Source organism: Physeter macrocephalus, chromosome 14 (assembly GCF_002837175.3).
Source record: "Physeter macrocephalus isolate SW-GA chromosome 14, ASM283717v5, whole genome shotgun sequence".
Lineage (NCBI taxonomy): Eukaryota > Metazoa > Chordata > Mammalia > Artiodactyla > Physeteridae > Physeter > Physeter macrocephalus.
Window position 1 is genome coordinate 58,513,594 of NC_041227.1, and position 18,093 is coordinate 58,531,686.

General features: G+C 44.3%; 1 protein-coding gene across 1 annotated transcript in view; it reads left to right on the plus strand.

Moving 5' to 3' along the window:
* LOC102993304 (myosin-11) overlaps window positions 1–18,093 on the plus strand; it is a 43,725-nt gene that overhangs the window by 10,717 nt on the left and 14,915 nt on the right. The window contains exons 6-12 of the mRNA XM_028498026.2: window positions 2,165–2,308; window positions 10,037–10,132; window positions 12,409–12,527; window positions 13,892–14,044; window positions 14,965–15,138; window positions 16,104–16,277; window positions 17,882–17,996. Of these exons, the coding sequence (XP_028353827.2) occupies window positions 2,165–2,308; window positions 10,037–10,132; window positions 12,409–12,527; window positions 13,892–14,044; window positions 14,965–15,138; window positions 16,104–16,277; window positions 17,882–17,996 (975 nt within the window). The remainder of the gene's footprint in view (window positions 1–2,164; window positions 2,309–10,036; window positions 10,133–12,408; window positions 12,528–13,891; window positions 14,045–14,964; window positions 15,139–16,103; window positions 16,278–17,881; window positions 17,997–18,093) is intronic.

Sequence of the window (18,093 nt, forward strand, 5' to 3'; positions counted from 1 at the left end):
CAATTTTGGATAAAAGGCGGGAGGCGGAATGGATGTTAGACAGTGGCACATAGGTAAATTAGCAGCTATAGTGCAGACACGATGGCGTGGCCCAGAGAGAAGCGTTTATATTTTTCTTCCACCTCTTTGGCACCAAAGTCAACAGTTTTGTTGTTTGGTAACCTGGGTTCCAGTTTTGTGCTCTGCCTCCGGTCTTCCAGAAATCAGGAGAGGATAAAATCAACAACTGAGTTCCCTAGTAACTACTTGTATGCTTGATGATACATCTGGGAAGAGGTTAGGCTTTTAGGGGGAATCAAATATTTCCACATGTATCCATGGTTTGGATAATGAAATCTTGGCAAAGACTCAAATCCTTGTGACTTTAATCAGGCATTTCAGTTAATCCAAAGGCTTAACTGGTGTCTCGGGTCAACTTAACCTCAACTTTATCAAGTAGCTTCCTAGTGACTTGACCCAGGAAAACACTTTGTTTAAAAAGAAGAGCATCTTGCTGAATTCCCTTCAAAAGTATAATCAAATCCAGCCTAATTAAAGATTGATCTGGAAGAGGACACTTGACATATTGGACAATGTCATAAAAGCAAATAGTATAAGATAAAAAGAAGCAATTATAAATTGGGGAGAGAAAGGGATGGATAACAACAAAGGAATGTAACTACAGAGTGTGACTTTTCAGAGAATACTATTTAATAGATGTCACCAACAAGGAGTTGACAAATGTTTTTACTAAAGGGCCAGATAGTCCATAATTTAGGCTTTGGGGATCATTTGGTTTTTCTTGCAACTACTCAACTCTGGCTGCTATTGTAGCATGAAAGCAGCCATAGAAAATAGACAAGGAGATGGGAGTGGCTGTGTTTCAATAAAACTTTTTTTTCCAAATAAGAACCTGCTGTATAAAAAAATAAAAATAAAATTCAAAACTTCCCAAAAAAAAGAACCTGCTATTTTGAAAAATAAATTAAATAAAATTCAAAAAAAGAGGCTGCTGTGTTAAACAAAAAAATTAAACAAAAAAATCTTTATTTACAAAGATAACCAGCACACCAGATTTGCCAATCCCTAATATAAGCCTTATCTACTGATTCAGCTAGAAATAGTTTGAGAAGAGGGAGGCTAAATTGTAAGAGCAATTGTAAGGGCACTAAAGCTTTTTCCACCATAGCAGGAAGTCAATGGATAATATCTAATTTTGACATATCCAGAAGTAGCCATTAATATGATATATAAAAGTAATATATAGTAAGCCTATTATGTAGAGAGATAATGATAACTACCAGAAAAAAAACAGTTAAAAGAGATAAAAGCAGTTATTGTAGGGTAAGGTAGGAGTTGGAGAAAAGATGGGACAAGCAATTGGTGTTTTTATTGTAAACCTTTAGATAGTAATTAATTTTTTTCTCATAAATATATTTATTAAGCTTAACATGTTTGGCGAAGATAGGACAAAATCAACTATTACACAACATATATAGAACAAAAATCACAGTGTTAATTAGATGTCCAAAAAGATATATATGGTAAAATCATATACAGCTAAAGAATTATTTGATTATTAAAGAAGGAAAAACTGGGGTGATTCAGGGACAAATGCTGATGAAGGTTGTAAAACGAGGGAGCCTTTTTCCTCCCTCGGAATGCTCGTCAAGTTCACATTAAATTGTTTGATCAGTGTTGACTAGAAGCTACAGGTTGCATTTCTCAGTCTCTTAGTACGAGCTTCATATCTATAGCTCAGTCATTGATTTCTAAAATCCATGTGTATGTGTGATTTTGATAAAAGTGTAATAAGTGGATGGATAAAGATTAATCTAACTTTTCAGACAGCTTTTTTCCTGAAGGCAAGGTACTTTTGGGCAATTGAGATGAAGGTGTCACTTCCTCTGGGTAGATGCAATGTCCTGTCAGGGCTCATGGCTTAGCAAGTGGAGCCAAGGATGGATTTCAGCTGCCAGGCACCCTGGGGCAGTGCACAACCTGCACCACTGTATGAGGTGGGTGATGGCTTCTATGCGATGAAGCAGAAGGAAGGTTTAAACTGTCCAAGACTTGGGAAAGGGAAAGAAATTATGACGGGCCAGAGCCTTTACCAGGTTCCTGTCTCCTGTTCAAAGTAGAAGTGTGCCTTCCTGACCACCACCCCGTCTTCCTCTCCTTCTAGATGACTTGCTTTTGGAGGGCTTCAGCAACTACACATTCCTCTCCAACGGATTTGTTCCCATCCCGGCAGCCCAGGACGATGAGATGTTCCACGAAACCGTGGAGGCCATGGCGATCATGGGCTTCAGTGAAGAGGAGCAGCTGTGTAAGTCTTCCCACCTTGAGGCGGGGTGCTGGTGAGGAGGGCGAGGTTCCTGCTTTCGATACTGATACCAGAAAAGCTTTACCAAAAGTCCAGGCTCTTGTTCAACTCGTCCAAAAGAACTTGGGCAAGGAACACAAGGCACTAAGGAAAAAAATACACACACACACACACGCACGCACACGCACACGTGCACACACACATACTGAGGCTGAGGGGCAAGAGAACAAAGTTTATTTAGTGCAGAAGTGAAAATTACATACTCGAAGAAGAGTGTGGGCATCCTCGTGAGTGAGGAGTGCCCCGCAGAGTTGTTTTATCTTATTTTTAGCCCTTTTAGCCCTTTTATATTATTTTTAGCCCTTTGAATGGGTGGGTCTTTTTGATTAGAGGTGGAATGTTCATTGAGGGGAAGGTTGAGGTGTGGCCTGGATTACACCAGGTTGCATCAGCCCCCAGTCTTGTGCATTTTTCTGCCAAAACCACTGCACCTGTGCTCTAAGAGATGTTTTGCCTTAAATTTTCCTTTACTAGTCAAGCGCCACAGGTGAAAAGCCTTATAGGGTCATCAACAACCTGTGCATTTTTATTGCTCATGCTCTACAGTTTTATTGGTCCGTTTCTTGCTCAGATGTTACAAAATTTCTGTGTTAGATACCATTCCTCCATGCGTCATGGTCTTATTAAGTGCAAAACAAGGAGGTGGCTTTGCCTGCTGCCCAATGCCTATACATGAGGAGGCTGTCCTTGGCCCGGCCCTGTCTTTCCTGCCTCAGTACCACTGGAATTAGTTAGGGAATTTTCTCTGGTCAGGACAGATTTCTGCTCTCTGAATTCCCCACTCCCTCAAAAAAAAAGGAGAAGAAGAAAAATTAATATTACTTTAGGTGGTTTATTGGTGTTTTAGAAAGGTGGCTGCATGAGTTATGGCTCTTTTGGTTACAAGTGACCAAATTGGCTTAAGCAAAAAGGAAAGTGATTCACTCATAGAGCTGAAAAATTCAGGGATACTGGTTTCAGGAACAGCGAATTCTAGGGACTCAAAGAATGTCTTTAGAACTTTGTCTCTCAACAACATTGTCTTTAAGTAGGAAGTAGTTTCTTGGCAACAAAATGGCTGCTGTGGCTCCAGCCCTTGCATCCATTGGGTTTATGTCCAGCAGAAATGGGCAGAGTGGATTCCCTGCCTGCATCCCTGAATGGAGTCACATTGCCTAGGTTGACATGCATATTCCTGAGCTACTCACAATGAGCCAGGGTTGTAGAAAGCTCTGTTATGTCTCTTTGTTATGGTCTCGATTCCATTCTTGGAGCTGGAGTTAGAGAGGTTGTTGGCCTCATTGAGAACATGTAGGCTGAGGGGAGGGGGAGTAATTGAGGCAGTGGGTGTACTTGGGTTCTTCCTGGAAAGGCAGTTCTGGTGATGGACCAGTATTGATCAATATCATCAACCAATGACCAAGAAACACATTTCGTCCTGAGAATAGGAAAGCTCATAGAGATATTTCTGGTTCCCATACTCTGCAAGAAACACTTTTTCTTCTGGGTTAGATATGCCTCAATACTCAAGGTTAATCTCTTTTGGGAACACCAGGACAAGATTGTGGAAAATTTCGCTTTCTTCCCACACCCATTTGGAGCCCCAGAATAATGGCTACAGTTGCCAAAATGAAACTTATAAGGAAGGGCAGCTCCTTCAGAGATAACTTGGGGCCCAGAAAAAAGACGACTCCATGAATGAGATAACAAATGGGTGGTGTTTGTGGATTTTGGCCAGGATCCTACTTCAGAATCCAGTGCTTACAGCATCCCTTCCTTAATGACATCAGCTCTCCAAGAATGATTCATTTTATTTGGAACATGAGTCAGTTTTTACTTCTAATCTTTGCTTTCAAAAAAAAATACAACTGATGATTAAGTACTTGCTGTAGGCCAGATATTTGCTAAATACCCCCTTTTCTTTTCTTCGGGACTTCTCTGGTGGTCCAGTGATTGGGACTTCGCCTTCCAGTGAAGGGGGTGAGGGTTCGATCCCTGGTCAGGGAGCTAAGATCCCACATGCCTCGTGGCCAAAAAAATCAAGGCATAAAACAGAATCAATATTGTAATAAATTAAGACTTTTTAAAGACTTTAAAAATGGTCCACATCAAAAAAAATCTTTAAAAAAAAAAAGAAGTTAATGGGGTGGAAAGGGCCATATACACAAATAAACAGATAGCGACATCATGGCAGGTACCTTAAAAGAGATACAAATTACACTCAGAAGTCCAGAGACTGTAACAAGTAGCAGAAATATCATTTACATAATTGTGACTTTAAGTACAATGCTCCATGGGAAAGTAATGGCATAAGAATTTCCAATCCACTGTAATAAGAAACACAAGTTTGTAGGTGACCTTTTTTGTCCCACAGTGAAAGGTCTTAAATGTCAGGGCTATATCTCCTTTTTTAAAAAAAAATTTTTAATTTAATTTTATTTTTTTATACAGCAAGTTCTTATTAGTCATCAATTTTATACACATCAGTGTATACATGTCAATCCCAATCGCCCAATTCATCACACCACCATCCCCACCCCCTGCGGCTTTCCCCCCTTGGTTTCATACATTTGTTCTCTACATCTGTGTCTCAACTTCTGCCCTGCAAACTGGTTCATCTGTACCATTTTTCTAGGTTCCACACACATGAGTTAATATACGATATTTGTTTTTCTCTTTCTGACTTACTTCACTCTGTATGACAGCCTCTAGATCCATCCATGTCTCAACAAATGACCCAATTTCGTTCCTTTTTATGGCTGAGTAATATTCCGTTGTATATATGTACCACAACTTCTTTATCCATTCATCTGTCGATGGGCATTTAGGTTGCTTCCATGTCCTGGCTATTGTAAATAGTGCTGCAGTGAACATTGGGGTCCATGTGTTTTTTTGAATTATGGTTTCCTCTGGGTATATGCCCAGTAGTGGGATTGCTGGATCATATGGTAGTCGTTTTGATTTGCATTTCTCTAATGATTAATGATGTTGAGCATTCTTTCATGTGTTTGTTGGCGATCTGTATATCTTCTTTGGAGAAATGTCTATTTAGTTCTTCTGCCCATTTTTGGATTGGGTTGTTTGTTTTTTTGTTATTGAGCTGCATGAGTTGCTTATAAATTTTGGATATTAGTCCTTTGTCAGTTGCTTCGTTTGCAAATATTTTCTCCCATTCTGAGGGTTGTCTTTTCGTCTTGTTTATGGTTTCCTTTGCTGTGCAAAAGCTTTGAAGTTTCATTAGGTCCCATTTGTTTATTTTTGTTTTTATTTCCATTACTCTAGGAGGTGGATCAAAAAAGATCTTGCTGTGATTTATGTCAAAGAGTGTTCTTCCTATGTTTCCTCTAAGAGTGCTAAATCCCCTTTTTTAAAAAATGTACCAGAACGTTCAGTTTTATTTAAATACTAAAAAACTGGAACAAACTAAAATATTGATTGATAGAAGGCGTATTCAATTATTGGTTGACCTTATGAAAGAAAGCAACGGGACCTTTTAAATGGTCTTAGACATTGCCTTACGTGGAAATGCTTCTAATATATTTAAAGTGAAGACATCCGGGAACAAAGCAATGTGCTAAATGCTTTATATGCATTATTTAATATCACAGCAACCCTAAGGGGTGGCCGTTATTACCTCAATTTGCAGATGAGGAAACTGAGGTACAGAGAAGTAAAGGAACTTAGCCAAGGACGCACTATTGGAGCTGGGACTCACTCGGGTCTCATGGAATCCCAAGCCCCACTTTATGATTCACTGTGCTCTGTTTTTGTCTGTGGGAAGGTGGTTTTGGTCCTTTATACTTAAAAAAAAAAAGTCTGTGTCAGAACCAAGGTATGGAAACCAAGGTTAAAAGGGGCCCAGAATGTTCTACAATGTGGACTCGCTTTGCTGGGTGATAAGCGATACAGAAGCCCACCATGAGATGGTGGTCCCTTCTCTAGTCCCTTTCAGTTCTTCTGATGACTTTCAAAGAGAGGAGCAGTTTGGCACCTACTAGGTCTTCAGCCCCTCCCTGACACTTGCTAATCACCCTTTTAACCCTGGAGAGCAGACCCCAGGCCCAGCACCTTGGGCAGGCCCTAGCCTCTTGCTAGCATTTGATAATATGGTTTATCTTTCCTGTATTTATTTTTATAGTTGCCATCTATTTATGGCAAGGGAAGCTGATTTTTCACTTAAGATAAAGTTTTCTACTTAAGTGAATCATAGGAAAGAGAAGTGAATGTAAAGAAAAATGTTAAGTAAATAGTAGAACAGATGGTATGCCTATAGAACAAGCATTAGGATGAGGGTGTACAAATGACTGACACCCATGGGACACAGACTTAGACCAGTGTGTATACCAACCTTGATTATAAATCTAGGGCTACTCCCAACCCTCCCCAAAGAAGCCAAAGGAAAATGGGGAGCTGAGGGTGGTGTCAGGCCTGAGCCCTGGAGCTGCATGAGGTTCCAGGTGACCAGTCTCCTCTGGTTCCTGGATTTCAGCAAGGGAGAATTACTTGCCCTAGAATTCACAGGGAGCTAGGAACAGTATAAGACCATCATAATCATTGTGACATCATAGCAACTACTGTTTATTGAGCACTGCCCGGGTTTAGGTGCTATGCATTTAATCCTCATGACAACCCTATGAAGCAGGTGTTTTTATGGGCCTTCAGATGGTGAAATGGGCCCAGAGAGGCTAATACCTGACTTGAAGTCACACAGCTGCTAATAACATGGCCAAGATGCAAACCCCCGGCAGCTAACTCCAGCGTCGTCCTCAGATCCTCCCAGGGACTGTCTAGGTCCATTTCCAGCTGTCAGTCATTCACAATTGATGCCGCTTCTGGGTTTCATCTGTATCATCATTGTTTGAAGATTTTTATGCATAGGGTGGATTTCTATAGCCCCATCCACTCTGAGCTTTGTCCTAAACAACAGTTCCATACAATCACTAAGTATGTGTCCTGGTTATACAATTTGAAATAAATTAGAATAAGTACCTAACCATTGAAATGTTTTAAAAGTTTCACATACCACCTATAATCATCCACCCTGTGTACATGTGGTACGTCTGCCACATGTTGGGAAAGCCTGTTTCCTGTTCCTCAGTAATAAGGGTGGCGTATTAGTTTCCTGAGGCTGCTGTAACAAATTACCACAAACTTGGTGGCTTAAAACAACAGGAATTTATTCTCTCATGGTTCTGGAGGCCAGAAGTCTGAAACCAAGGTGTGGGCAGGGTTGGTTTCTTCTGGGCGCTCCGAGGGAAAATCCATCCCAGGCCCCTCTCCCGGCTCCTGTGCCGGCAGTCCTTGGCTTGTAGACGCATCACTACAACCTGCCTCCTTCTTTACGTTTCCTTCTGCCCTGTGCATCTTCTCTTCTCTCTGTTATCAGGTCACTTGTCATTGGATTTAGGACCCACCAGTTTAATCTAAGGTGATCTCATTTAATTGCATCTGCAGGGATCTTTTTTCCAAATAAGGTCGCATTCACAGGTTCTGGATGGTCATGTCTTTGGGCGGCCACCAGTCAACCCACTACGGGTGGCCACTTCTATTTAGCACCTACTGGGCCAGGCCCCTGGTTTGCAGCATCTCTCCTGATATAAACTTTATCAAGCAGGTACTGCTGTGACCCTCTCCATTTTGCAGATGGGGAAACTGAGGCTCATCAAGGTGAAGCTGGACTTCCTAACACGAGAGTGCATGCTTTCAACCACTTCCCCGGACTGCCAGCCCTTGCCACCCTTGCTATCTGGGCAGCCCTCTCCACTTTGCACTTTGCTGTCCACCAGCTCTTGTGACCTGGGAGTGGTGACAGTTCTTTTGTTATTTCTGTGACAGTGCTATCTATACCAGAAAGTGCAAACCAGCAGTGCCTGAGCCCTCAAGAGAGATTGGTCTCCACAGCCATTAAAGTTGTTAATTTTAAACCTGGGTAGATTTCACATAAAAATCTGGGTTTCCATCATCTTTGGAAAACTCAGAAGCCTGGCAGCTCTGGGCTTGCCTCCCCCGTGGCCATGACTGGAGTAGCACCTCTCCCCTTTCATGCAGGGCTGTGGCCCCCAGGAGTCCCCACAGTCCCTATCAATCTGCTTTGTTCATTTAGACCAGTGGTTCTCAGCTAGGGGTGAGTCGGCCCCCGGGGGGATACTTGGCAATGTCTGGAGACATTTTTGGTTGTCACAACTTGGGAGAGGGTAGCACTACTGACATCTAGTGGTTAGAGATCAGGGATGTGGCTAAGTAGCCTATAATGATGCATAGGATATCCCCACAACAAATGATCTGGGCCAGGATTTCACTAGCGCCCCGGTTGAGTGCCGAGGTTCACTGCTTACCCAGGCTCTGCAGGCATTCCAGCAATCCTAATTTAGACTTGCAGTTCAATAACTGTGAGTATTGGTCTTGACAGTTTACTAAACCCCTTTCATAGATGGTATTAAAGAAACTGCCTCAGCTGTGCCCTATCAACAGAAGCTTTGTTCATCTTTTGGGTGTAGATTTTTGCAGTGGTGAATGGGAGCATATGGGTGGCTGATCTAGGCCTTGCTCCTCCTGAGCTGGGCCAGGTGTGAGAACAGCTGTTGTCAAAGGTTGTCACCGCTCGTTTGGCCTAAGGAACCAGAGGAGGCTGGAATCTCTAGGTTTTGTTCTTGGAACACAGTGATTTCTTCTTGGAAATCCTGGGTGATTTGCACCTGAGTTAATCTAAAGCCACGCATTTGCATTAATCAATCCTCCCTCTATCCGTCCAACCAACGAACCATCCATCCATCCATCCATCTATCCATCTTCCTCCATCTATCTATTCATCAGTCCATTGATTGACCCATCCATCTATTATCTATCCATTCATTGATCCATCTATCATCCGTTTTCCTTCCTTTCATCCATCCATCAATTCATCTTCCATCCATCCATCTTCCATCCCTTCCCATGTGTCTGAACACACCTGTGTAACTGGTACCTGTTATAACTAAGAGAACATGAATACCACCAGACCCCATGAAGCTCCATCTTGTTCCTTCTAGTAGCTTCCCCCAGTCAAGGATGACCACCATCCTGACTTCTAACAGCATAGTTTTGCCCGTTCTTGAACGTTCTGTAAATGGGACTTATATGGTATGTTCTTGTTTGCATTTGGAGTCCTTTGTTCAGCATTAGTATTTGTGAGATATACAGCAGTTTTATTGTTTGTAGTCATAAATCATTCAGTCTCCTTGCTGTATAGAAGGGGTTGACAAACATTTTCTGTAAAGGGCCAGAGAGTACATATTTTAGCCTTGGTTGGCCATACGATCTCCATGGCAACGGTTGAACTCTGCCATTAAGCATGCAAACCGCTATAGACAATATGTAAGTGAATGAGTGTGGCTGGGTTCCAATAAAACTTTATTTACAATGGCAGGCATTAGGCCGGATTTGGTCCACCGGCTATAGATCGCCATCCCCTGCTGCATAGTATTCCACTGTAGCGCACGGTTTTTAGCAACCATCCAAAAATATTCTGCTCCTCCCAGCCAGGTTTTCTCCCCCTTAGCAGGGAGTTGGGGTGCTTTGGCTTTCTCCTAAAAGCTCAGAACTGAGTCTTTTTAGGGGAAAGATGTAGGCTGGCTCTGGGTCCTCAATGACCTTTAGACTCCAAACCTTGGTATTGGCACTTGTGTCTTATCTGTTCTTCTCTCCTCACTTCAGCCATATTGAAGGTAGTGTCATCCGTCCTGCAACTTGGGAATATTGTCTTCAAGAAGGAAAGAAACACAGACCAGGCGTCCATGCCGGATAACACAGGTGCTTGCTGCTTTTTCATAATAACTGATGACATTGGTGCTGGGAGGGAAGGTCACATTGTCTTTGGTTATTTTTCTGGATGAGGTTATCTGGGGCATTAACAAGAACTAGACTAGATTATTATCATTTAATTCTCTCTTTTTTCAAACTTTTCACTGCTCAAGATCCTACGTGGAAAGTTCTTGAGTCAGAGAGTGGGGGGAAAAACTAAGTTTTTGGATCAGACAGGATCCTTAGGGAGTGCCTCTTCTAAAAACCCCACACTCATTTGTTTTATTAAACAAATATTTTTGAGCACCTGCTATATGCCAGGCACTGGGATACAGCAGGAAATGAGACAGGGACCACCCCATTTCTTATGGCATATACGGTCTTGTTGGGGAGACAGACCTCACGTTTCCCTGCAGATGGGATTGTCGGATAAAATAAAGGATGCCCAGGGAAATTTGAATTTCAGATAAACACTTTTGATAGTAAGTATGTTCTAGGCAATATTGGGGACATTAATTATACTAAAAAATGTTCATTGTTTATCTGAAATTCAAGTTTCACTGGACGTCCTATATATTTTTCCTAAATCTTGACAGCCCTACCTGCAAATAAGCAGTGTTTCGTGTTTTGAACAGATGGCCTGGCTACCACCATGCTTGCTGGCGGCTGATGCTAGAGGATGACATAGGTTCTCAACGTGCTCACCTGTGGCCTCAACATCGCCGTCTGAGGCTGTATATTGGGTTGCTTTTCCAAGCTCCCAGTTTGACTGCCAGCTGTTTCTTATGTGTTACACTCCCAGATATAGCAAGTTAAAGGAATCCTCACTCTGAGGAGAGACCCTCAGGGAAAGAGAAACCAAAAGAGCACCCTTGAAAAGAGATGGTCAAAAACCCCTAAAACTACACTATTTATTGTCCACCTCACACATCCAAACTATCGTATATCACTAGTCTTCGCGTGAAGGAAGCAGCTGATGGATTTTTTTTTTTTTTGGAGAAAAAGTTTTTATGCAGAACTACATGAATACAGCAAGAACCCACATGTTCACCATTCAGAATTGACATTTGTGAATATTTTCAAATACATCTTTGTCTTTAGAATGAAGCAAAACACAATATAGAGAAGACTGACATCTCTTATTCTCCCAACTGAGTCCCTGAACCTCCTGGCAACCACAATTGTACTGCACCACATACCCTTCTGGTTTTATGTTTATCATTTCACACACATGTATCTGAACAGTATACAGTGTTGCTTTGTGAGTGTGTTTTTAATTTACATGAATGATATCACTCTGTAGGCGTCATTCTGCAACTTTTTTTTTTACTCTGTACTCACAGCTGTCTAGATCAGGGTTTCCTAACAGTAGCATCCCCTAGTGTGACAACCAGAAATGTCTCCAGATATTGCCAATGTCCCATGGGAGCAAAATCATCCCCGGCTGAGAACCACTGGTCTAGAGAGAAAGAAAAAGCCAGGTCATTGCTTTAACTGCTCTTTGGTATTCCATCTTATAAAAATACTGTGATATATTTGTTTGCTCCCTTATGAATAGACATTTAAGTTGTTTCCAATATTTTTTCCACTACATACGCTGCAACATATATCTTGGAATGGTGGAACAAATGCTTATTGAGTTTAACTATATGTCAGGTTCATACCTACCTCATTTAATCCCATTGACAAACCAACAATGTACCAAATAGCTGACCCTTTCTGTAAGCAAGAGTCTGGGAAGCTAAGTAGCTTTCCCAAAATCACATGGCTAGGAAGTGGGAAAGGAGCAAGGATTTGAACCTAGTTCTGACCCTAGGCCCCCAATTGGGGCCCACCTCCAACCCAGCCCCATCATTGCCTCTTTTAGCCAAACACTGGGGGTGAGGTCACTAATGACAGCAGTTTTTTTTGTTTTGTTTTGTTTTTTTTGCGGTACGCGGGCCTCTCGCTGTTGTGGCCTCTCCTGTTGCGGAGCACAGGCTCCGGACGCGCAGGCTCAGCGGCCGTGGCTCACGGGCCCGCCCGCTCCGCGGCATGTGGGATCTTCCCGGACCGGGGCACGAACCCGTGTCCCCTGCATCGGCAGGCGGACTCTCAACCACTGCGCCACCAGGGAAGCCCAACAGCAGTTTTTAAGACTCTTTCATGCTATGTTCACTATCATGCTCCATCTCACCAAGGAAAAACCAATGTATTCACAGATCACAAATATCCCATGTTATGTGCCTTCTTTTCCAAGCCTGCGCTTTCGTGATACACTTAATATGCTTCTTTTCTCCATCCAGTTGCTCAGAAAGTTTGCCACCTCATGGGAATTAATGTGACAGATTTCACCAGATCCATCCTGACCCCACGTATCAAAGTCGGGCGGGATGTGGTACAGAAAGCTCAGACAAAAGAACAGGTAAATGATGCATTTGCCATTTATTCCTGCACTTGTCATTTATTCCTGCAGAATCTTCCATCCATCCACCCCTCTAGCCATCCATCCATCCATCTATCCACCCATCCATCCATCTGTCCATCCATCCATGCATCTGTTACCTAACCAAACTTGGGTCCACTCACCAGCCACACAGCAAAGCCAATTTGCTGACACTGAGTTGTGGTGAAGGAAAGTACAGGGTTTATTGCAGGTGCCCAGTGAGGAGAATGGGTGGCTCATGCTCAAAAGACCTGAACTCCCTGGTGGCTGTCAGGGAAGGGCTTTTAAAGGCAACATTTGGGGTCAGGGTTGCAGCGGGCGTGACTTTCTTCAGATTGGTTGGTGGTGAGGTAACAGGGTGGTGTTCCAGGAATCTTAATCATCGACCTTCTGCCTCCAACCAGTCTGGGGTCTATGCACTTGTGTATGTAGTCACCATCCTCCACCTGGGTGGGGGTCTTAGTTCCTGCAGAACAACTCAAAGATTGTATCAGATTCAGATTGTTATGTGTATCCCTTGAGGAGGAACTAGGACTCTGTTTTATCCCTGCACTATTGTTTCTTGACTGCTTTTCCTTTGTTTCTGGATTCCCTCACTTCCCTAATTAGTAACTCCTTGAATCTGCTCTTTGGAAATCAGGGAAGGCTTAGGAGCCCTTTTTCTACAAACAAGAAACAGGGGACATGGAGGGGCTTTTGTACCTGTCAAGGCTCCACAGGGTCCTGCTCAGTTTTGGCCCCCATCCCCGCTCCAATCCTGAGTGGAACAGGTACAGTACGAGAAAGGGAATAAAATTTTGGTTAGAGAGATTAATCATAAACTCAGCAGAGGAACTCGGTTTTAGGGGGACTTGGTTTCACATCCATCCGTCCACCCATCCATCTTTGTATCCTTCATCTATCCAATACAAGAATAATCAAAGTCCTATGTCAGGTTTTGAAGATACAACACTGACTGCATAAGAACAGCAGAGTTCCTCACTCCTGACCTCATCTTGAGCTATTAATTGAAGGTACGAGGTCTGAACTAATTTTTGGAAATGACTGTATACGCTTTCTAGAGGCAGGACTGACCGGCTCTAAATGATCGCTGGGATGCAGCAGACTCCACTTTGTTCCAGGTCCCTCTGACAGGAAGTGATTATTATTCACATTGTCATTCCTAGGTCTGACCACTCCATCCCTCATTGCTGGTTGTAGAGATGGTATAGTTTCCTTTTCTTTGTTTATTTTTTAAGGACTGATTATAGGTAGAGGGAAAATAAAAATCCAGGGCCACCAGCCAGGTTTATGTGAAAACACAGCCCATTGGGAGTAACCATGTCCTCTCGCCCCCCCTGCAGGCAGACTTTGCAGTAGAGGCTCTGGCCAAGGCCACTTATGAGCGCCTTTTCCTCTGGATACTCAGCCGCGTGAACAAAGCCCTGGACAAGACTCACCGGCAAGGGGCTTCGTTCCTGGGGATCCTGGACATCGCTGGATTTGAGATCTTTGAGGTACAGCTTGGCAGGCTCATGACAGACATGGTCTCGGTTCTCTGGAAATTAGCTTCCACTTGGAGAAATCACTATTTTGGAGAAAGGCAGGTGGCTACTATAGGGTGGGAGACTGTCTAGTTAAGGTTAAATCCTTGAGGGTGTAAGAGACAGAAATCCAATGGGGAATGTATTGGTTTCTGAAACTGAGGCCAGAGGTACAGCTGGATCCAACAGGCAGGACCTGAACTCCTGCCATCTCCCTCTCTCCACCATCCTCCACCTTGGCTCTATTCTCAAGCAGGCTCTCCCCTCATGGTGGCAAGATGGCTGCCACCGCTCCAGACTGCCTCTCAGTTCCAACCAGTTCCAATTCTTTCCAACAGTTCCACCCAGAGTCTTGGAATTGAGTCTTATTGACTCCTGCCTGAGTTGGGCCACATGTCACCTCAGAGCCAAGCACTGTTTTTCAGGTCTTTCAGTACTTCATGGAATGTAACATGGCTCCTGGATCCCACTACCATGGGTTGGAGGGAAGTTCTCAGTGAAAGGGAAGATGTTGAGATTGACAGATATTCCAAAACATATCTACTATGGAATTACTCCCTCTCTGAGCCTCAGTTTCCACATCTGCAAAATGGGGTGATGAAATACCTTACACGGTTATTCTATCCATAAATCAATGTGCAGATGGAGATAAGCATCCTTAAAACCATGTGTGTCCTTAAAACCATGTGACATGAGAATAAGTAACTTTTGCCAGCCCTCATGAACCCTGGGAAGCCTTCATTGGGGCCTGAGACCTCTCTGGGTGCTGAAATGGCACAGCAGGCTTGTGGCAAGTGTGTCCGGCGTGGGGCTTTCTCCAGCACGGAGCTTCTCCAGGGCCCCAAGTCCTCTGACTTGTACCGTGATGCTCACGGGGCCTGTCATGTGCTCAGGTGAACTCGTTCGAGCAGCTGTGCATCAACTACACCAACGAGAAGCTGCAGCAGCTCTTCAACCACACCATGTTCATCCTGGAGCAGGAGGAGTACCAGCGCGAGGGCATCGAATGGAACTTCATCGACTTCGGGCTGGACCTGCAGCCATGCATCGAGCTCATCGAGCGGCCGGTAAGGCCCCACATCACACTCGCATGCAGCCGGCACGCGGACCCTGCACTCTCTCTATGGGGCACGGCTTCCCCCATCACTGAGTCACGAAAGCCTGTAAACTGAATCTTTGTGAACTAAGTCACATTGTCCCCTAACCCACATTTTCATATCAACGGTATTTCTTTTTTTATTCCTCCCCACCATGCCCATCCCTCCCCTTCCCATCTCTCCCAGTCGTTCATTCCCAAAGGCAAGGATCTTCGCTTTTTTCACTGACCCATCCCAAACTCCTAGAACCACGCACATAGTAGGTACACAAGAAATAATTATTGAATGACGATTTACTGAGCACCTACTATGTGCTGGGCCCTCTCTTTAGGGGCTGGGGATGTAAGAGTGAATGAGATGGAAGCAGTCCCTGCCCTCCTGGAAGAGCAGATAATGAAACCAAACAAAAGAAGCAACTAAAACCCCTGATAAGGCCAATGTGGAGAGTGGTTTAGGAATGCCTGCTTTGGACAGAATAGTCAGGAAAGGGTTCTCTGATCTGAGTCCAAAAAGTGAAGACCATTCCAGCAGAGCAAATGGCATGTGCAGATTTGGCGGTGCTCCTGACACCTTAGTTTAAAGTGTCTCAGCCACGGAGAAGCACTTTACTCAAAGGAACCCTTAGGTGAATTTACATGTAAAGGAATGCATTCCTTTGCTGGAACTCCTTGTGATGGTGTGTGTGTACTGCCCACAAGGGGGCAGCAGCAAACATGTTCTGTTGGGGAGGGCCCTTCCATCCCTAGTGCTGGTCCACTGGGCACATAATTCTTTGAGGATAAATTGGGGGAGCGGGGGTGGAGGGCATAAATCCACCTTTGTATGTAGGTAGATACAGTAATGGAGCCTATGCATGTGTTTGGGTGACCAGCTCTTCCTGGGAAGCCTGAGGTTTGGGCACCCTTGCTATGGTCTGCCCTGCTTGTCTTCCACAGAACAACCCTCCAGGTGTGCTGGCCCTGCTGGACGAGGAGTGCTGGTTCCCCAAAGCCACAGACAAGTCCTTTGTGGAGAAGTTGTGCTCGGAGCAGGGCAGCCACCCCAAGTTTCAGAAGCCCAAGCAACTCAAGGACAAAACTGAATTCTCTATCATCCACTATGCCGGGAAGGTACCAGCTGAATGTCCCAGGGGTCTCTCTGTCCCAGGGGAGCCAGGCAGGATGCTCAGAGTAGGAACAACTTGCGAACGGCAGAACCCAAAGACATCCGGTATAAGTCAAACCCCAACCAAGTATTATACATGATTTGTCTAAGCATCAGTAAGGGACAAGATATAGAGATATAACATATAATAGAAAGGCTAAGGTATATATAATACATGTATATTAGAGATATAGAATATATAATATAGTGGAGAGGCTAATATATATGTTGTATGTTATATACATAATGAGATAGATAATATAATATATTAGAGAGGCTATTGTATACAGCTATTATATTAGTCTCTCTAACATACTCCAACCTTGGTGGCCAGGCAATTCTTTCTTGTATAGACTCTAAATCCTTCCTGCTACAAGTTAAACCCAACAGGAAGGGCCAACTGGAATGGGGTGACCAATAAACCCACTTTTTTTTTTTTTTTTTTTTTTTTTACTGTACACGGGCCTCTCACTGTCGTGGCCTCTCCCGTTGCGGAGCACAGGCTCCGGACGCGCAGGCTCAGCGGCCACGGCTCACGGGCCCAGCCGCTCCGTGGCATGTGGGATCCTCCCGGACCGGGGCACGAACCCGCATCCCCTGCATCGGCAGGCGGACTCTCAACCACTGCGCCACCAGGGAAGCCCTAAACCCACTTTTGAGTCCAACAAGAATCTCCTTTATCATGCCCTTGGGTTTGCCATTGCCAGCCTGTGCCACCCAGGGAAATCTGCGATGGCTGTCTTCTTCTTCTTCCTCCTTCCTCCTCCTCCGCCTCTGTCTGCTCATTGTCATCATCATGTCATAGCTCTTAATGTACAGGACCTTCCCCTATGGCTCCTGAGGGTCCTGGATAATGTAGAAAAGACATAGCTCAGTCTGACTTGCAGAATCTTAAGAGTATTTTATTGACTCCCCAGTATCTTCATTGCATCATAGGAACAAGCAATGCCCTAAACCAGGGATTGGCGAACTACAGCCCATGTGCCAAACCCAGCCCACAACCTATTTGTGTAAATAAAGTTTTATTGGCACACAGTTAAGATCAGGCCTGGCCATGACCATTAACAACCCACATCCTGTAATAGCCCACCAGAGCTAGTTTATCAGTTCCTTCCATTTCATAGTCAAAATAATAAAATTAAAAAGAGGTCCCCAAATTTAATTTAAAAACCAGATTGTTGTCAAGCCTTCGCTGGATGAGAGGGGAACTTTGGGTATGAGGGGAGGGTATTCACCACCAGCGAAGCTCCACACCTTTCGGAAATCACAGGCATCGTGCTGGGCTCTGGAAAAGGGAGGCTGCCAGAGGAGGCTTACTAGGAGAAGGCAAGGATAGAGACAAGGCCTTCCTAGCAAAGGCTACCATGGCTGATGCCCTACTGTGCGCAGAGCCCTTTAAAGTTCTGACCTATTGGTCTCTTCATTGATGTTTGTGGATTCCCATCATGGCAACCACTAATGTTTCCTCCCTGACCCCGGAAGATCCGGGAGGGAAACAGGAGGACTGGAGCCCTGCCCTTAGTTCATAACTGAAGCAGGAGCACCTGACCGGTGGGGTGGTCCTTGGCAGGTGGACTACAACGCAAACGCCTGGCTGACCAAGAATATGGACCCGCTGAATGACAATGTGACTTCCCTCCTCAATGCCTCCTCGGACAAGTTTGTGGCCGACCTGTGGAAGGACGGTAAGGCCCTGCCTGCTGGAGCAGGAGGACTCAACTCCCTCCAGCCCCTTCCAGCTGCCCCTGATTCCCACACCTGATCCCAGGAGGGGCGGGCCTA